Genomic DNA, 21,549 nt, shown 5'->3' with positions numbered 1-21,549 from the left:
GTTAGCATTCTCAGTCCGTGTCTTAACTCCGAACAATATAGCACCAATGTTGGTTTTTGGATTGAATTTGCATTCTTGCTCTTTGTCCTGATGAGTGCAAGTCAAAAATTGCAACAACATAAGTCCTTCCTCAACAATATTTTGATTAGTTTATCCATTGTGTGACTGGAGTCATGACACAAGATCCATGGTTGAAGAGAAAAAAACACAGCAGATCTGTCCAACAGTGCCTATTAACATGACTGGAACAAATTAAGCAACTTGGTGATATGAACAAATGCATAATTGTTGCTGAATGTGCCAAGACGTTGGGTTCCAATGGAATTGGACCAATTACATCTGGGTGTTGTATTGAATTCGAACAGAGTGAGTTCAGGTGTGTGAAAGCTGCATGAGCTGAGCTCAGTTGAGTTCCAAAAGACTCAGTTGGATGGGGATGGGTTGAGTTGGACTCCAATTGATGGAGCAGCAATGGGCTCAGTTAAAATCCATCTGATTGTTTAATTGTTTTCTTCAGTGGAAGATTGTTACAATTTGATAATCATCACAAAAGGGTTTGATGTGAATTTTACCACCTGTTTGAGAAATAAAATGTTCCCTGTGTTTTTTTAAATTTCAATTGCAAGTCCAATTTTGGTGCTACTTAATATTCAAAGCAGAGTTGCGAACTCCCTCTTGACAAGATAAAGGACAGCAGTCTATTTTTGGAATGTAAGTCCAGGATGCCAACCCTCCATGGACAATAATATATTGAGTGGTTGACATGTGAAAGAAAACTGAAAGAAGTTGGATTATGAAAAAAAAGTAGAAAATCGAACACTGCCAGAATAGTGATTGGAAAGCAAGTACAAGTATTATCTTAAGGAGCATTCTTTAGGGAGTGCTGTTTACAATCCTTTTGCATCTCCATGTGGAATATGCCAGTGTTGTGGGGCTGTACAATGTAATGTGAATGATTTTTAAGAGAGTGTTTAATAGACTGGAACAGACACCAGATGTCACACACGGTGTTTACGATCATGTATAAAGGAGTGTTGATTCTTATCCCAGGAGCTCAGTCCAGACTCCAAGCCCTGCGAGAGAGTTAATGAATGAGATCACCCAACATTAACAATGCAAGGACCAATAATTCTGCAGATCTTATTCGCTTTCTTCCATTTCTTTGCAATTGTCTGTGTTCCAGGTGAGGAGATCTTCCCCGTTACTGAATGTGGTGTTTATAGTTCTGTCTGTGTTTTATGGTGAGATATTTGATGGATTACTTTGGAAGTGGGATGTGGATGGACTGATTGAAGGAGTGACCTTGGGGAAGCTGCAGTGCCATTTTACTGGAATGTTACCAGGAATGAGAATCTTCAGTTGTATGGAGAGAGGAAAGAGGCTGCCCAGTGTTATTACAACTGAACATGAAGAAGGTGGGTATAGGGACCATGGGCAGAGTAAACCCTAAACCTGAAGACCATTTCCCTTGAGCCTGCTTCACCAATAAATCGGATCTTGGCTGATCGGAAATTCCTCACATCCTGCTCTTTCTCTGCAATCCTTGATTTCCCCGACTGACCAAAAAAATCCAAAATGAAGGATGAGAAGATGGCTGTAGGAGCTGCTCCATTTTGAGGTATTTTAGGGGTTGGAGGTCACTTCCTCGAATTCCAGGAACAGAAATTACTGTTTTGTATGCTGTTGCATTGTGTTGGAATTTTGGGGAAAAAAAACCCTCAAAAAAACAGCACTTTCAAAAGACAGAAAGACAGACAAAAGGCAGCGAACACATTGTCAGTGAGGGAGAGAGGTAACTGGCCCAGCAGTGAATCTGCACAGTTGCTACCTTTGCTGTTTGAGTTCCTGTATCTCTGGACATCAGAATTGGTCTAGGAAAAAGTTTAAAAAGTGAAATTCACAGCTGACCTTGGAGGAACCTATGTGGGAGAGCTCACAGCACAGGAACAGATAAATGCATAGTTTTCAATGTGTAATCTTGCTATATGGTTGCTGTACTGAATAGAATGGGTTCTTTCTTGATTTTTAATTTTATTGAAATCTGCCTCTTGATTAAATTTTTAAAATATAAACCAGAAGTACTAAGTTAGCCTGGAGCACTGTTTTTGTTTAGAGCAAACAGATAATGCTATTTTCTGGATCTATTGATTGTGAAGGAGCAAAGATGATCTTTTTTAGAGTTACATGCTCATCCTGTCAGATGTGGGAGTTTAGGGAGAGTTTCCATGTTACTGATTATTTTGTCTGCAGTAAGTGTGCTTGGTTGCCAATTCTATCGGATCGCATGGATTGGTTGGAGCAAAATTTAGAGGTAATGAGGAATTTACAAGAGCTAGAGGGTGTGATGGATGACAGTTACAGGAAGGGAGAAAAATGGCAGATACAGTCAAATGGATGGGTTAACTCCAAGTAAGCTAGGAGGGGTAGTGCAGGTAGTGCAAGAGTCTCCTGTGACTATCCCCATTTCAAACAAGTATGCTGTTTTGGAAAATGGAGGGGGTGATGGACTCTCAGGGGAACGTAGCATGAAAGCCAAGTTTCTGATATTGAGACAGGCTATAATGCAATGAGGGGTAAGTCCGGTTCCAAGCAATCAATTGCGATTGGGGAATGTACAGTCTAAGGCACGGACAGACATTTCTGTGGCCAGCAGCAATAAATCAGAATGGTGTGTTGCCTCCCTGGTGCTAGGATAAAGGATGTTGAAGAGAGGGTGCAGAATGTTCTGAAAGAAGAGAGGGGCCCGGCAGGATGTCATTGTACACATTGGAACCAACGACATAGGATGGGAAAATGATGAGATTCTGAAGGAAGAATGTATGAAGTTGAGCAGAAATGTTTTTAAAAAATGAGGTCCTTGAGAGTGGTAATATCTGGAATACTCCTGGTGCTACGAGCTAGTGAGAGTAGGAGTAGGAGAAGAGAGCAGATGAAGTCATGGTTGAGGAACTGGTGCATGGGAGAAGGTTTACACTTTTCAATCATTTGAATCTCTTCTCGGGTAGTGTGAACTGTACAAGAAGGATGCATTGTACCTGAATTAGAAGGGGTCAAATATACTGACAGAGAGATTTGCTAGAGCTGCTCAGGAAGATTTAAACTAGTAAGGTGGCGGGGGGGTGGCAAGGGTGGTAGTAAGGTAGCATCACACCCTCTAGCACTTGTAAATTCCTCATTGCCTCTAATTTTTTGCTCCAATCAATCCATGCGATCCAATAGAATTGGCAACCAAGCACACTGCAGACAAAATACTCAATAACGTGAAAACTCTCCCTCAAGTCCTCCAGCCGATAGGTTGAACATGTAACTCTACAAAAGACCATCTTGCAGATAATGCATTGAGAACTTTAATCTCCCATCATCCATCAGCATTCCATTCAAATCAAATTCAGAATGCTCGGATAGGCATAACATCTGTCATTTGCTCTCGATGTGAAATCAAACACCTCATGCGGTTTGCCACATGGTCATTTCACCTTCACTCTCTTCTTAGTCAAGAATATATTGGTTCGAATTTGTAATCATTCACTCTGTGCATATTTACCTTGTTATACAAAGGAGAGTTCTGTGTGGAATCAATTAGAATGAGGTGGTTTTGTCCAACTTATAACTAGCTCATCCCAATTGCATGTTGAGGATTTATAATTCCCATTCAGTTTAGCTTTCTCCCCCTACTCAGTTGTTTTGGTTCAATTGTTTGCATCAGTTAAATTTCAAAATTCTGTGTTCAGAATTAACTCCAGAATTTCAGCACAATTCTAAACTTTGCCCTGCTGAGCAGTAATGATGGTGTGCTACTCAGTCTGAGATGCTGATTCCACATGCGGTATCAAGCCAACACAGCTTCTGCCTGCTTTATTGGATATTAAATATCCCAAGGCACCAGTAATACTTGGTTTCCTCACCAATCCCTCTCCCTCAATCAGCATCACACAAAAAATTAACAGCAACTATCTATAATTCTGGCTGTGGGAACTTGGTCAATCTTGATTATGCCCTTCCTTAATTACAAAATTTATCATTTCTAAGACATACACCGTAGATGATAAAGTATTTCTGGGCATCTGGTGGTTATCCATTTAAAATCCTTCTTGTACTTCTTGCTGTGACTGTCCCTGTCCTGTTTTTGATACTGATGCCTACTGCAGCAGTGAAGGTTCATGATCCCACATGTCGAATAATTTTTCAATGTCTCTTCCAGCTAACCTAATGACGATTGTGATTCTCTCTCGTGGAAAGTGTGGCATCACCAAAGGTATATCCACCTACCTCATTTCCATGGCAACAGCAGATCTTCTCGTCATTGTATTCAGTGTAATACTCACAACACTTGGTTTCAAATATTTCCCAGTTTCCTTCCTGTTTTACACAACGGTGTGCAGTTTTAACATCATCATGGGCTATGCTGCTATTGACTGCTCTGTCTGGTTGACCATCGCTTTCACCATTGATCGCTTTGTGGCCATTTGTTGCCACAATCTGAAAGCCAGGTATTGCTCTGCCAGAACAGCAGCCTCAGTGGTAACCATTGTCTGGTCAGTGAGCATTTTGAGAAACATTCCATTTTACTACAAATTCCAATCTTTGGGCACATGGGGTGGTGTGCCCTGGGGCTGTGGCAACAGACCAGAGTTCTTCATCTTGCCAGGATGGCTGGTGTTTTTCTGGATCCACCATCTGCTGAACCCATTGATCCCCTATCTCCTGATACTGCTGTTCAATGCTCTGACCGTCAGGCACATTGTCTTGGCAAATCGGGCACGCAGGGTTCTCCGCGGTCCCAGTAACAGGGACCAGAGAGGAGATGCAGAGATGGTCAACAGGCGGAAATCCATCATCCTGCTGTTTGTTGTCTCGGGCAGTTTTATATTATTGTGGATGACCAAGGTCAGTGTTTTCTTACTGATGGAGATTACTAACGCCCATTTGTTTCGAAGTTATGACCATCCTGTTATGATCGCTGACATATCTGGGAGTATGCTCTTCTACCTGAGCTCCTGTACAAACACTGCCCTTTATGTCCTGACCCAGAGTAAATTCAGAGAGGAGCTGAAGAGGGCTCTGAAATATCCCTTCACTCTCATCAGTGAATGTATCCCTACATCAAAATAAGAAATGCGGTTGAGACGGGTGTACAGTTTATGTCCTTCGCTGAGGTCTCTCTAGTTTCGGGACTTCACTTGAATTTCCCTGTTATGTTCCGTGCAACTGGGAGAAGAGAAGAAATTGTTTTCTTCATCCGTGAGATGTACACGTGTGTGGCTTGACATGAGGACTAGTTCATGTCTATTAGTCCTTTCTCTGATTATTTCTCTATTACTGTTCTCTAGCCCTTGGACCAAGTGAACACATCACCCCTTTCCTTGCGAGAGTGAGAAGTCACATGACAGCAGTTTGCAGTCCAACAGGTTTATTTGAAATCGCAGGCTTTCAAAGGGCTGCTCCTTTGTCAGGTGAAGTCCTTCCCCAGCCCAACAACACCACTTCCACATCATTTCTTTGAGAAACAGAGTTGTCCAACCGTCTTAAAAAAATTACGGTCAGTTTGTTAAAGCTGCATTGATGCGTGGGCACATCTCTCTTCCTATGAGATTTCAGATAGTTGATGTCACTTTGACCCACTCTGCTTCTCAATGTGGAGAGTGTGCATTCTACACCCTGCACGATATCCCTTCCAGCACAGACTCTTTTGCAATTGTCCAATTCGCCCCAAAGCCCTGTGGAGTGCAATGTCTTTTGGATTGTATTTTAATATTCAGCCCTGTGGACAGTGGTCTGGTTTCCCTGCTGGGCTGCATCCTGACCAAGATTATGAGAACGGTCCGACTGGAAAACTTCCCTCACCTCCTTTTCTCTGCTTTATTACACATTGGAGGTGATTCTGTCCATGTCTGAGAGAGTATTCATGAGGCAATGAAGAAAAAATGAACAAAAATGCATGCTGTCAATATTATGTCTCCATTTTACTTCATTCTATTTCCAAACCTCACATGATCTGCAATCAAACACACTTAAAATGGTCTTCAGGGAGAAAAGAACATCTCAGGGTTTAAGGTAATACTTTCAACATGAGACACATCATTGAAGCAGTTCCTCTCTCCACACATTCATAATTTGTCTGCATCTCTTTTACTTTCATTCCTTTCTCATTCTCTCCATCTGCTGTTTCTACATTAATTCACTACTGTTTAGGGGCGGCACAGTGGCTCAGTGGTTAGCACTGCTGCCTCACAGCACCAGGGTCTCAGGTTCGATTCCAGCCTCGGGGCGACTGTCTGTCTGGAGTTTGCACGTTCTCCCCGTGCCTGCGTGGGTTTCCTCCAGGTGCTCCGGTTTCCTCCCACATTCCAAAGATGTACAGGTGAGGTGAATTGGCCATGCTAAATTTCCCATAGTATGAGGTGCATTAGTCAGAGGAAAATGGGTCTGTGTGGGTTACTCTTTGGAGGGTCGGTATGGACTGGTTGGGCAGAAGGGCCTGTTTCCACGCTGTCGGGAATCTAAACTCATTCGACGGACATCAGTGGGATTGGATAGACTGACATATATTACCTATCCCTAATTACGCAGGGAACAGTTTAGAGTGAAGCACATTGCAGTGGGTCTGGAGTCACCTATAGGTTCAGACTGAGCAAAGACGGTAGGTTTCATTTCCCTGAAGGGAATGAGTGAACCAAATGGTACTTTATCCCCCAACAATCAAGGACTGTTCCATGTTCATCCTGAGGTTCTTAATTCCAGATTTGTATTGAAGGGAAAACTCCATGGTAGGATTTGGACTCAGGTCCCCAGAACATTATTAGTGTCATCGGAATGAACAACCCAGTGATAACAAGGCCATCACCTTATCCTACGTTCCCTTCCCTTCCTCTCCTCTTCTCACCACTGAACACTTCAGGTCTCTCTTTCTCTTATTCTCTCCCTATCTGATGACAATGTAGTCAATTAAATTAAGATGAATATTTTGGAATTGATTGATATTGATGTTGTCACATGTACCGAGAAACAGTGAAAAGTGTTGTTTTCCATGCATCAGGGTAGCAGAACCGAGTGCAGTATACAGTGTTACAGCCACAGAGAAGGTGCACGGAGAGAAATCGTCATCAACATTAGAGCTGTCCATCCAAAAGTCTGATAACAGCGGGGAAGAAGCTGTTCTTGAATCTGTCTGAACATGTATTCAAACGTTTATGTCTTTTGGCTGACAGAAGGGGATGGAAGAGTATAACTGGGGTGGGAGGGCTGTTTGATTGTAATGGTTGCTTTCCAGACACAATGGGACAAGTAGATGGAGTAAGTGGATTGAAGGCTGCTTTGTGTGATGGACTGGGCTGTATTCACAACACTCTGCAGTTTCTCACCACCTTGGGAGAAGCAGTAGCCACACCACACTGACATGCACCCAGGCAGCGTTCTTCCTGTGGGAAATCTGTAACAATTGTCCTAACGCTGTGTCGCCTCACCCTCAGTCTCTTTTGTGTATTCTGTCTCAATGCTGCTTGAGATCCGACCGACAATGACGGTGTCATCAGCAACCTTGTAAATGGAGTTGGGGCAGAAAATGGCCACACAGCCGTGAGTGATGAAGGCGCAGAGTAGAGGGCTGGGTATGCAGACCTGCTGGGCCCTGTTGTTGAGGGTGACGCTGGAGAAGACGTTGTCGCCTTGTCTTACCGATTGAGGTCTGTGGGTCAAGAAGTCGAGGGTCCCGTTACAGAGGGGTATACCAAAACCGTGGTCTCTGAGCTTCGAAATGAGTTTGTTTGGAATTATTGTGTTGGAGGTTAAACTGTAGTCAATGAGTAGGACAGTGACATAGACCTCCTTGTTAACCATTTGTTTCAGTAGTGAGGGTAGGGCCAGGGAGATAGCTCCTGCCATTTACTTGTTGTATTCAGAGGCAAATTGGAAAGGATTGAGGCATTCTGGGTAGCTGGAGCTGATGTGAGTAATGACTGACCTCTCAAAGCGCTTCATAATGCTGGAGATCTGAACCACTGGGAGATAGTCATTGACACACACTGCATGATTTTTCTGTGGCTTTGGGATCATGGTGTTTTCTTGAAGCTGGTGGGACATTCAGGTCATATTTAAATATTCAGGAACTGAATCTTAAAGGCTTTACATTCTATCAAAAAGACAGGCTGGTGGGCAGATGGGGTGGGGCTTCCGCATCAGTAAGAAATGAAATTAAATCAAAAGTCAGAAAAAAGTAAGGTCAGATGGTGCAGAATCTGTGGGGGTAGAATTGAAGAACTTCGAAAGTAAAACAAATCCACAGTTGGAGATACGTACAGGCCTCCAAACAGTTGTCAGAAGCTGTGTCGCAAGATACATCAGGAGATAGAAAATGATGTGTAGGAAAGGCAAAGTTACAGTGATCATGGGGGATTTTAATATACAGGTTGGTAGCGGATTGCAAGGAAAGGAATTTGTGGAATGGCTCCGAGATGGCTTTATGGAGCAGGTCATGGTGGGGCCCACTCAGGAACACGCAATTCCGGATTCAGGGATGTGCAACGAGACAGACTTGATCAGGGAGCTTAAGGTGAAGGAACCCTGAGGAGGCAGTAACCGTAAAATGACCGAATTCGCTCCACAATTGGAGAGGGAGAAGGTAGAATCTGAGGGAACATTAATACAGGTGAATAAAGGCAACTGCAGAGACCTGAGGGAGGAGCTGGGGAGAATGGACTGGGAGTTGGGCCTAACAGGAAAGAGAGTGGAACAGCAATGGCGGGGGTTTCTGGGAGTAATTCAGGAGGCACAACGGGGACTCATCCTGAGGGAAAAGAAGCAAGGTACAGGGGGGATGAGGAAACCGTGGCTGACCAGGGAAGTCATGGGTAGCATCAAAGCAAAAGGGAAAGAATATAATATGGGGAAGGGCAATGGGAAACCAGAGGATTAGGAAGCTTACAAAGACCAACAGAGGGTACCACAAAAAGATATAAGCAGGAAAAAGGTTGCATTTGAGGGTAAGCTAGCCAGTAACATAAAGGAAGACTGTAAGAGTTTCTTCAGCTATATAAAGGGCAAAAGAGGCAAAAGTGGACATTGGGCCACTGGAAAATGACGGTGGAGAGATAGTATTGAGAACAAGAAAATGGCTGAGGAACTGAATAATTATCTCACGTCAATCTTGATAGTGGAAATCATGCATAAAATCCCAAAAATTCAAGAGAGAGGTGGCAGGGCTGAGTATGGTAGCCATCGCCAAGGAGAAGGTGATAGATAAACTGAATGGCCTGAAGGTGGATAAATCACCTGGACCAGATGGGCTACACCCCAGAGATCGAAGGGAGATAGCTGCCGAGATAGTGGAGGTGGTAGTGGTGCTCTTTCAGAAATCACATGAATCAGGGAGGGCCTCAGGGGATTGGAAACATCACCAATGCAACACCTGTTTAAAAAGGGAGTAAGGCAAAAGATGGAAAATTACAGACCAATTAGCCTAATTTCGGTTGTGGGTAAGATCCTGGAAACCATTGTGAAGGATGAGACTTCCGAATAATTGGACGTAGATGGTAAAATAGGTTTCATCAAGGGGAGGTCATGCCTGACAAATCTGCTAGAATTCTTTGAGGAAGTAATGAGTAGGTTAGACCAAGAGGAGCCAATGGATGTTATCTACCTGGACTTCAAGAAGGCCTGCGACAAAGTGCCACACAGGAGGCTGCTGGGTAAGATAAGGGCGCATGGTGTTCGAGGCAAGGTGATAGCATGGATAGAAGCCTGGCTGTCTGGCAGGAAGCAGAGAGTAGGGATAAAAGTGTCCTTCTCAGGATGGCAGCCGGTGAGAAGTGGTGTTCCGCACAGCTCAGTGTAGGGACCACAACTTTTATCTTTATACATTAATGATCTAGATGATGAAGATTCTGTGGTTGAGAGCAAGACTCCTGGATGGTATGTTGCCAATCGGATGCCAGGGTCAGCGATGTCTCAGAACGAATCTTCAGGCTTCTTCATGGGAAGGGAGAGCGGTCAGACATTGTAGCACCAATAGCAGAGGTAGGGGAAGAATGAGGACCAGAAAAGTGAATCGAGGGAGTTAGTTTGGAAACAGAATGGCAGGATGAACAGAGTAGTAAAGTCAGGATTGCTATCGGTACCAAGGGCTCGTGAGGCTAGGAATAGAGAGTGAGTGCAGGTGAACAGATGGCTTCAGGGCTGGTGCAGGTGAGATGACTTCAGCTATGTGGATCATTGGGATACCTTCTGGGGAAGGTGCGGCACGAACAAGGAGGACAATTTGCACCTGAACTGGAGGGGCACCAATATCCTGGGCTGGAGGTTTGCTGGAGCTCTTCGGGAGGGTTTAAACTAGATTGTCTGGGGGCTGGGAAGTGGAGCTACAGATCACAATAACCAGCCAGACAGTGCAGAGAGCTGGAATAGGCAAAAGGACAGTCAGTGTGATGGGTTGATATTTGTCTATTTTAATGCAATATGTATCAGGAATAAGGGTGATGAATTCAGAGCATGGATCAGTACTTGGAACTATGATGTTGCAGTCATTACTGAGATTTGGATGTCACAGAGACAGGAGTGGTTGTTGGGTGTTCCAGGGTTTAGATGTTTCAAAGGGAAGAGGGAGGGACCTAAAAGAGGTGAGGGAGTGGCATTGTTAATCAAGGATAGTATCACAACTGCAGAAAGAGAGGATGTCGAGGAGGGTTTGTCTGCAGACTCAGTATGGGTGGAAGTCAGAAACAGGAACCAGGAAAGGAGCAGTGACTTTATTGGGAGGCAGATTTTGGAAATGTGCAGAAGTAACAGGGTTGTTGATAGGGGTGACTTTAACTTCTCTAATATTTATCTGAATCTCCTTAGTTGAAATAGTTTGGATGGAGTAGGTTTTGTCAGGTGTGTCTCGGAAGGATTTCTGACTCAATATGTAGATAGGCTGACTGAGGGGAGGCCATATTGGATTTGGTGCTTGGCAAAGAACCAGATCAGACATCATATCTCTCGGTGGAAGGTCATTTTGATGATAGTGCTCACAACTCCATGGCCTTTACTATAGTCATGGAGAGGGAAAGGAACAGTCAGTATGGGATAGTATTGAATTGGAGGAGGAGGAATTACAATGCTATTAGGCAGGTACTGGGATGCCTAAATTGGGAACTGATGTTCTCAGGGAATCGGAGGAAGTTGGTGAGGTCCTTAATGATTACTTTGCTTCAGTATTCACTACTGAGAGGGATCTTGATGGTTCCTAGGACAGCATGAAACAGACTGATATGCTAGAACATGTTGATGTTAGGAAGGAGGATGTGCCGAAAATTTTGAAAAATGTCGGGATAGTTAAATCCCCTGGGCCAGACGGCATATAACCCACGTTGCTACGGAAAGTGAGGGGAGAGATTGCTGCACCTTTGGCTAGGATCTTTGCATCCTCACTATCCACTGCAGTAACGCATGTGATTGGAGGGTGGCAAATGTTATTTCCTTGTTCAAGAAAAGGAATAGGGATAATCCTGTGAATTACAAACCAGTCAGTCTTATGTCGGTGGTGGGCAAAGTATTGGAGAGGATTCTGAGAGACAGGATTTATGATTACTTGGAAAATCATAGCTTGATTAGCGATAGTCAGCATGGCCTTTTGAGGGGCAGGTCATACCTCGCAAGCCTTCGTAAATTCTTTAAGCACGTGACAAAAGCATATTGAATATATAGCAGTGGATGTTGTGTATATGGATTTTAGCAAGGTGTTTGATAAGGTTCCCTGTGGTAGGCTCATTCAGAAAGTACGGAGGCATGGGATACAAGGAAACCTGTCGGTCTGGATACAGAATTGGTTGGCCCACAGAAGACAGAGTGAGCTAGTAGATGGAAAGTATTCACATTGGAGCTCGGTGAGCAGTGGTGTTCCACAGGGATCAGTTCTGGTACATCTGTCCATAGATCCCTCAAAGTTGCCACCCAAATTGATTGGTTTGTTAAGAAGGCGTATGATGTGTTGGCTTTCGTTAGCAGGGAGATTGAGTTTAAGAGGCGTGAGATTATGCTGCAGCTCTATAGAGCCCTGGTTAGACCACACTTGAAATATTGTGTTCAGTTCTGGTTGCCTCATTATATTGAAAGATGTGGAAGCTTTAGAGAGGGTGCAGAGGAGATTTCCCAGGAAGCTGTCTGGACTGGAGGGCATGTCTTATGAAAAAAGGTTGAGGGAGCTAGGGCTTTTCTCATTGGAGTGAAGAAGGATGAGAGGTGACTTGACTGAGGTTTACAAGATGTTGAGGGGCATACATAGAGTGGGTAGACAGAATACTTATCCAATGACAGAAAAGTCTATTGTGCAGAGGCATAATTGTATGGCGATTGGTAGAAGGTTTAGGGGAGATGTCAGAGGTAGGTTCTTTACACAGAGAATGGTGGGTGTGGAATGCACTGCCAGCGGTGGGAGTGGAGTCAGATAGATTCGGGATATTTAAGCAACTCTTGGATAGGCACATGGATGATAGTACAATGAAGGGCATGTAGGATAGTCTGATCTTAGAGTAAGATAACAGGCTGGCACAACATCAAAGGGTGAAGGGTTTGTACTGTGCTGTACTGTTCTATGTTCTATGTTCTAACTGAGGGCATTCGGGCTAAGTTTGCAGATGATATAAAGATAGGTCGAGGGAAGGTAGCATTGAGGAGGTAGGGAGGCTGCAGAAGGATTTGGACAGGTCAGGAGAGTGGGCAAAGAAGTGGCAGATGGAGGACAAGGTGGGAAAGTGTGAGGTCATGCACTTTGGCAGGAAGTATGGAGGCATGGACTGTTTTCTCAATGGGGAGAAAGTTCAGAAACCTGAAGTGCAAAGAGACTTGGGAGCTCAAGTTCAGGATTCTCTCAAGGTCAACTTACAGGTTGAGTCAGTAGTTAGGAAGGCACATGCAATGATGGCAATTATTTTGGGAGGACTTGAATATAAAAGCTGGGATGTACCTCTGAGGCCCTGTGAGGCTTTGGTCAGACCACATTTGGAGTATTGGGCCCCATATCTGAGGAAGGATGTACTGGTCCTGGAACGTGATCACAATATGTTCTCGAGAATAGTCCCAGGAATGAAAAGCTTAACATCTGAGGAACGTTTGAGGACTCTGGGACTATACTCAATGGAGATTAGAAGGATGAGGGGTGATCTGATTGAAACATACAGAATACTGAATGGCCTGTACAGAATCGCTGCTAAGAAGATGTTTCCAATGGGTGGGAGAGTCTAGGACCCGAGAGCACAGACTTCGGGTACAGGGAAAACCATTTACAATGGAGATAAGGAGAAACATCTTCATCCAGAGACTGGGGAAACTGTGGAATCCATTGCCACAGAAGGCTGTGGAGGCCAGGCCATTGAGTGTATATATAAGACTAAGATCGATTGTTCTTGAATATCTCCTCGATACTCAAGAAAAACATGGGGAGAAACCTGGAGAATGGGATTGAGAAACATATCAGCCATGATTGAATGGTGGAACAGACTCGATGGGCTGAATGGCCTAATTCCTGCTCCTATGTTTTATGGTCTGTGGTCGTTCATCACGGTGTAAGGGACCGCTCCTCAGGGAGATAGTACAGGCCTTTGGAGAATGTACAGTGTGGATTCAGCTGAATGACAGGATGAGATAAAGGGTGGGATTATGTGTGTGGAAAGGGGGAATCAGGAACGGGAGTGTGGGTGAGGAATGGAGTCTTAACATTTGAGCCAAGTGCATTGAAAGACTGCCATGATAAAGTAGATCATTCAGGCAGAGTAGGGATCTGGAAACCTTCCCCCCAATCACTAACCATGCTGGGAATGAATTGCATCATGCATTGTTAGCACGGGCACAATTCTCTTGTACAAACAGACAAAGGGCGAGTGAGGAAAATTGAGCTGCACCATCTGACTGAATGATACGCTGTACCAGTGGGCTTCAGAATTCACCCTTTCTGAGTTTTTGAAAGTGGGGTCCAACTGTCCCTTTCAACAGGGGGTTTTCAGGGAGAGCAGAGGAGAGATGAGAGGGAGCTGTTCGATCTCCACTGCTCTCTCTCCAGTGCAATTACATCCCTCCGGAAATGTGCAGTTTGCTGTCTGGTCTAACCAAGTTTATCCCACTGTGCACTGGCAATCAAGCCCCACTATTGACTGAGTCATCAAAAAGGTGAAGGTTTATTTAAAGCAACAAACTGTCCAACTATACACATCGTATTAAAAGAATATGGGCCTGCAGCTTTCTTTGCTATTTAACTGTTTAATATAATCAAACCAGTTTAAACCAATGACAAACATTGCCGTGTTGAATTGCCAATCTGTAATGAAAGTTTAATTGTTAGCTCTTTTATGTAATCCCATTCAGACAAGCAAAAACAGAGAAGAGACAAATATTATGTTTTGGTATAAAATTTCAAGCAGGAAACCCCATTCAATAGTTCCCGTTGAGATGGCAGAGACTGATATGTTGTTCTCTTTCAGATTCTTTCGATTCCTTCCAAATGTTTGATGATGACATGAGTTTGTAGGAACAGCAATTCTCAATTTCCCATTCGCTGTTTGAAAATGTGTTGTTTCTGTGTCTCTGGAAGTAACTTCCAATTGTCCTTTTTAACAGAGGATTTTCAGAGAGAACAGAGGAATGCTGAGAGGGATTACCGATCTACCAGGGTGTCTTCATTCAGTTCCCCAGGCAGAAAGGGCAGAAAGTGATACGCATGCTCTGTCTTCGCAGGCTGGTTCTGAACCCTGTATTCTCCACGCAATGGGCTGTCGTGAGTGAGCAAGAGATTGTTACTTTGCTGAGCTCTCCTGAACACACAACTGGTGCATGTTGTAAAAAGAATTCAAATAGTGTTTCTGATCAGAATGGCACTGAATGCACACACATACACACACACGCACACATACACACACACACTCAAACATACGCACACTTCTCACACAAACACACACACACGCACGTACACTCACACACACACTCATGCAGATACGCACACACACACACACCCATCTCCATCCACTCAAACACGGACACACACAGACTCTTTCTGTCTCTATTTTTGGATTAGTTTCTTCTTTAAAGAGAAAACAATGAATATAAAACTCACAACTTTGATGGTCGTTCTCTTGTCCATTTCCTACACAGTGTCCTTTTGTTAAAAGCAACACCTTTTCCTACTTGGATCCATGAACCAACAAAACAAAAGTGCTCTTTTGAATCCACCACTGTGAACAGAAATGTGGAGGAGACGGTGTTGGACTGGGGTGGACAAAGTCAGAAGTCACACAACACCAGGTTATAGTCCAACAGGGTTATGGAGCGCAGCCCCTTCATGAGATGAAGGGAGAGTGAAGCTCACGGACACAGAATTTATGGACAGAAAGATCAAGGGGATGCAGAGAGATCAAAAGATCACACAAGTCCCTGCAGGTGACCAAGGGTGTTAGACAGTGTGAGGACAGTGTCATCAGCTAAAAAACGAGGGAAGGGATGCCCTATAATCCGACTAAATGAGGCAGAGAGATAATGACAAACAAGTTAATAAGAAGGTGGTGCTGGACACAAACCAAATGATTGAAATAACATGGAGCACAAACAGAAGCTGCTGGAAAAGCTCAGCAGATCCAGCAGCATCTGTGAGGGGAAGCAGAGGAAGGGTCACCGGACCTGAAAGGTTACCTCAGATTTTTCAGTAGAAATTGGCAATTGTTGGGTAGTATCCAATCTTGTGTTGTTGTAGTGTCTGCACAGTCTCGCTAATATACCATGCCTCGGAGAATCCTTACCCATAGATGGATTCAAGTGATAGAGTGCCCTTCATCGTCCAGTACTTCCCTGGAGCAAAGAGACTACACCATGTCCCTCACTGCCTTAAACACGTCATTAACGACAACAAACTTCTCACCTTCAAACAACCACCAAATCTTAAACAGACCATCGTTCCCAACAAACTGCCCAGCCTTCAGGATCGCCACACAAAATACCACACAACCCTGGCACAGCTCTGCAAAACATGTCAGATCATCGACATGGATACTACTATCACACTTGGGAACACTACCCACCATGTGCATGGCAGGTACTCATGTGACACAGCCAGCGTTGCCTACCTCATACACTTGAGGTAATGATGCCCTGAGGCTTGGTATATTTGTGAGATCATGCAGACACTACAACAATGGATGAATGGACACTGTGCAACAATGACCCAGTCAGAACTGTTCTCTCCCAGTCGGGGGACAGTTCAGTGCTCAAGGACATTCAGCCTCCCATCTTCGGGTAAACGTTCTCCAAGGCAGCCTTCGAGATACAGAACAACACAGAATCGCCAAGCAGAAACTGATAGGCAAGTTCCATACCCATGAAGAGGGTCTCAACTGTTATCTTGGGCTCACATTGTACTACATGTGACTCCACCATACAGCTCTGTGTCTGTAAAATCTTCCGCGCTGAACAATGAGACCTTGGAGTGCAGGTTCATAGCTCCTTGAAAGTGGAGTCGCAGGTAGACAGGATAGTGAAGAAGGCGTTTGGTATGTTTTCCTTTATTGGTCAGAGTATTGAGTACAGGAGTTGGGAGGTCATGTTGCAGCTGTACAGACATTGGTTAGGCCACTGTTGGAATATTGCATGCAATTCTGATCTTCTTCCTATCGGAAAGATGCTGTGAAACTTGAAAGGTTTCAGAAAGGATTTACAAGGATGTTGCCAGGGTTGGAGGATTTGAGCTACAGGGAGAGGCTGAACAGGCTAGGGCTGTTTCCTCTGGAGCTTCAGAGGCTGAGGGGTGACCTTATTGAGGTTTACAAAATTATGAGGGGCGGGGAGAGGATTAATAGACAAAGTCTTTTCCCTGGGGTCAGGGATCCCAGAACTAGAGGGCATAGGTTTCGGGGGAGAAGTGAAAAGATATAAAAGAGACCTAAGGGGCAACTTTTTCATGCAGAGGGTGGTACGTGTAAGGAATAAGCTGCCAGAGGAAGTGGTGGACGCTGGTACAATTGCAACATTTAAGAGGCATTTGGATGTATATATGAATAGGAAGGGTTTGGAGGGATATGGGTCGGGTGCTGGCAGGTGGGACTAGATTAGGTTGGGATATCTGGTCGGCATGGACAGGTTGGACTGGAGGGTCTGTTTCCATGCTGTACATCTCTATGATTCTATGACCATCACTTTGATAACTTGTCATGATCCCATCACCAGAATTAATTTGTACAGTTTTAGATGGTACGTTCCTTTGGATACACACTTGGCATGTGACTCTTTTACCCATCAAGTTGTTCCAGCTGTTTAGTTGCTCTCCAGCACAATGTAATATTTGATTTTTTTGGAATTATCTCTTTGCCTTAATTAATCAGATCATAGACCATCCCTTCACTTGTTACTCAGCTGTTGACACTTTACTCCCAATGTCTGTCCCTTTCGATCACCCACAGAGACTTGTTATGCAGCCTGTCGACACTCCCACTCACACCATGTGTACGATCTTTATATCGGTCTGCCTATAAATTCTGTGTTCTGTGTGTTTCCCTCCTCTTCACCTGATGACGGATCAGTGCTCCGAAAGCTTGTGATGTCAAATAGCCCTGTTGAACTGTAACCTGGTGTTGTGTAGATTCTAACGTTCTCCACCCCAGTCCAACACTGGCACCTCCACATTGTAATGGACAGAGATGAACGACTTTGTCTTTAGACACGGAGAGAAGAAGAGGAAGAGACACCTGGAGGGTTCAGTGAAGGTAAAAGGAGTGGAAGAGAAAGGAAGTTAGGATGAGGTGATGGCCTTGTGAAGTTATCACAGGCTGTTCATCCAACCACTCAGAAAATGTTCTGGGAACCTGAATCCAAATTTCACCAAGGAGATTTCCCGACACTAAAAATCTGGAATTAACTGGCCCGGTGGCTCAGTGGCTCACCATGCTGCCTTACAGCGCGAGGGACCTGGGTTCGATTCCCACCTCGGGTGACTGACTGTGTGGAGTTTGTACATTCTCCCCGTGTCTGTGTGGGTTTCCTCCAGGTGCTCCGGTCCCCTCCCACAGTCCAAAGGTGTGCAGGATAGGTGAATTGGCCACGCTAAATTGTCCCATAGTTTTCAGGGATATATAGGTTAGGTGCCATCAGTCAGGGGTAAATATAGGATATAGTGGAATGGGTCTGGGTGGATTTCTCTTCGGAGGGTCACTGTGAAGTTGTTGGGGCGAAGGACTGTAAGGATTCTATGTAATGCGTAACCTTGGGGGCATCATGGTGGCTCAGTGTTTAGCACTGCTGCCTCATAGCACCCAGGTTTGATTCAAGCCTCAGGCCACTGTCTATCTGGAGTTTGCACATTCTCTGCCCGGGTTTCCTCCAGATGCTCCAGTTCCCTCCCACAATCCAAAAGACGTGCAGGTCAGGTGAATTGGCCATGCTGAATTGCCCATTGTGTTAGGTGCATTAGTCAGGGGTATATACGCGGCAGGGGAATGGGTCTGGGTGGGTTACTCTTTGGTGGGTCGTTGCGGACCTGTTGGGCTGAAGGGTCTGTTTCCGCACTGTAGGGAACCGAATCAAGTATCTCAAAAGGAAGATTTTACAGACATAGAACAGTATAGTGGGGTTATGTTCAATGTGACATGAACCCAAGATCAGAGTTGAGGTTTTCTGCATGGTTACAGGACTTAGCTATCAGTTTCTGCTTGGCAATTCTGTGTTGTTGTTTATCTCGAAGGCTGCGCTGGAGAACACATACCTGAAGATCAGAGGCTGAATATTCTTTACCTCTGAAGGAGGGAGCAAACATTCCTGTCTGGGACATTGTTGCACGGTGTCCATTCATCAGTTGCCATAGTGTCTGCCTGGTCTCGCCAATGCAATCAAAAGAAACATTCCTTGGTTTTTGGCAGATACAAAAAGCTCTCGTTCACTCATCTCCTTCAGAGCAGGGAGAACGGCCATTCCTGCGCAGTCTGACCCTACATGTGGCTCCAGAACCACAGGAATGTGCCTCATTCTGAACTACTCCCAGGAAAGTTAGGGATGGGTCATAACTGCTGGTCTAACCAATCCCAGTGATATCCCTTGAATGAATGAACACAATTGTGAATGAATGACAGAACCAACAGATGGACAGAATGAGAAAGGAATGGAAGTAAAAAGAGAGATGTGGACAAATTATGAATGTTTGAGGGGAGAAATAGCTTCCATGAATTGTCTCATGTTGAACGTATCATATTAATCATTAAATGATTTGTTTCCTGGTGAATATTGTGAGTGTGCTTGATTGTAATTCATCTGACATTTGTAAAGGGAATCAAGGAAGATCAAGACACAACATTCATAACATGCATTTTTCCTCAGGTTGTGTCTACACGAATTAGGATGGCAAATTTGTGAAAGGATAGAAGTCAAACAAAGACACAATGCCCACAAGATGTATTTTTCTTCACTTTTATTTCTTTCCCCCTGAGTACTCTCTCACACATGGACAGAAGCATCCCCAATGTTTTGTGAAGGAGAGAAAAGGAGGTGAGGGAAGTTTTCCACGTCCCATGGCTCAAGCAGACAATTTCGCCTCTTCATCTCTTTACGTGGAGAATAACAGGGAAATTCAGGTGAGAGGTGAAGATTGGAGAGAGCTCAGAGATGGGCACAAACTGTATGGGATGCTTCAGTCTCAATCACTTTTCTTATTTTGATGTAGGGATACATTCATGGATGAGAGTAAAGGGATATTTCAGAGCCCTCTTCAGCTCCTCTCTGAATTTACTCTGGGTCAGGGCATAAAGGGCAGTGTTTGTACAGGAGCTCAGGTAGAAGAGCACAGTCCCAGATATGTCAGCGATCATAACAGGATGGTCATAACTGGGGTAAAAATGGTTGTTGGTAATCTTCATCAGTAAGAAAACACTGATCTTGGTCATCCACAACAATATAAAACTGCCCGAGACAACAAACAGCAGGATGATGGATTTCCTCCTGTTGACCATCTCTGCATCTCCTCTCTGGTCCCTGTTACTGGGAGCTCGGAGACCCCTGCGTGCCCGATTTGCCAAGACAATGTGCCTGACAGTCAGAGCATTGAACAGCAGGATCAGGAGGTAGGGGATCAATGGGTTCAGCAACTGGTGGAACCAAAAAAATGCCATCCATCCTGGCAAGATATAGAACTCTGGTCTGATGCCACAGCCCCAGGGCACACCACCCCATGTGCCCAAAGATTGGTATCTGAAGTAAAATGGAATGTTCCTCAAAATGCTCACTGACCAGACAATGGTCACCACCAAGGCTGCTGTTCTGGCAGAGCAATATCTGGCTTTCAGATTGTGGCAACAAATGGCCACAAAGCGGTCAATAGTGAAAGTGATGGTCAACCAGACTGAGCAGTCAGTAGTGGCATAGCCCATGATGTAGTTAGTACGGCACACTGCTGTGTAAAACAAGAAGGAAACTGGGAAATATTTGAAAGCCAGTGTTATAAGTATAATGTTGAAGACAATGACCAGTAGATCAGCTGTTGCCATGGAAATCAAATAGAGAGAAGTACCCTTGCTGATGCCACACCTCCCACGAGAGAGAATCACAATCGTCACTAGGTTAGCTGCAAGAGACATTGACAAGTTATTCCATATGTCGGATCATGAATTTTCAGTGTCACAGTGGGCACCCAGATTACAGAGACATGGTTCCAACAACAAGTACAGGGAGGAGTTCAAATGGATAACCACCAGATGTGTCATGGAACTTTATCTTCTACACTTTGAGCAAAGATCACTTTATAATTCAGGAAATGAGTACCCAACATTGAATAACATCCGATAAGCAATAATCTCATTAATTCAAGATATTTCTTGCTACCTTAGTGTGGGATATTGATTGAGCAAGGGAGATTAGTGAGGAAACCCAGGATTACTAGTGTGTTGGGATCTTTCCTATCCAATAACGTAGGCAGAAGTGCCTTTGGCTTGAAATCACATCCAAGATCAGCCTCTCAGACTGCCCCGTACGCTGGCAGCATTACTCTGCAGGACAGCGTTTGAATAATGTGCTACAATTCTGGAATTCATTTTCAACACAGAATCTTCAGATTCAACGTTTACCACACATTGAACCAAAGTTCATGAATAGGGTCAAAAAGCTAAACGAAGTGGGAGTCACCAATACATAATACGCAATTTGGAGAGCGAATTACAAGATTGCCTCATTCAAAGTGGTTCCACACAGAACTCTCCCTTGTACAATGAGAGAAATGCGACCAGAGTGAATGACTACAGACACTAGTCAATGTATTCATGACTGAGAACAGACAGGAGTTGAAATGACCTCCTAGAAACTTCCTGTGAGGTGTTGGAATTCACACCCAGAGTAAATGACTAAAGCTATGGCTGGGCATTGAATTGATTATACAACCGGAAATTGAGTTTGTTTTTTTTTGTTCAGTCTTGACTTAAGGGTGTAGCTGTTTGTTCCAGGGAGACTTACTCATCCCTAGTTGCCCCTTTGAAAAGGTAGGGGGAGGGGGGGGGGTGAGCTGCCTTCTTGAACTGCTGCAGTCCATGTGCTGTGGGTAGACCCACAATGTCCCTGTGGGAGGGA

General features: G+C 44.4%; 2 protein-coding genes across 2 annotated transcripts; one reads left to right on the top strand and one right to left on the bottom strand.

Moving 5' to 3' along the window:
- Positions 1 to 4,209: 4,209 nt before the first annotated feature.
- LOC148139398 (putative G protein-coupled receptor 139) lies at positions 4,210 to 5,112 on the top strand. Its single transcript, XM_087980927.1, has one exon. The coding sequence runs from the start codon at positions 4,210 to 4,212 to the stop codon at positions 5,110 to 5,112; it is 903 nt and encodes a 300-aa protein (XP_087837053.1).
- Positions 5,113 to 19,643: 14,531 nt separating this feature from the next.
- LOC148139397 (putative G protein-coupled receptor 139) lies at positions 19,644 to 20,477 on the bottom strand. Its single transcript, XM_087980926.1, has one exon. The coding sequence runs from the start codon at positions 20,475 to 20,477 to the stop codon at positions 19,644 to 19,646; it is 834 nt and encodes a 277-aa protein (XP_087837052.1).
- Between the last annotated feature and the right edge of the window lie 1,072 nt (positions 20,478 to 21,549).

Source organism: Chiloscyllium plagiosum, unplaced genomic scaffold (assembly GCF_037043375.1).
Source record: "Chiloscyllium plagiosum isolate Xiang-an unplaced genomic scaffold, Cpla_swu_hap1 HiC_scaffold_38, whole genome shotgun sequence".
In the NCBI taxonomy this organism is placed as follows: Eukaryota; Metazoa; Chordata; class Chondrichthyes; order Orectolobiformes; family Hemiscylliidae; genus Chiloscyllium; species Chiloscyllium plagiosum.
The sequence above is the reverse complement of the archived record's forward strand: the minus strand, read 5'-3'. Positions and strand labels throughout refer to the sequence as shown.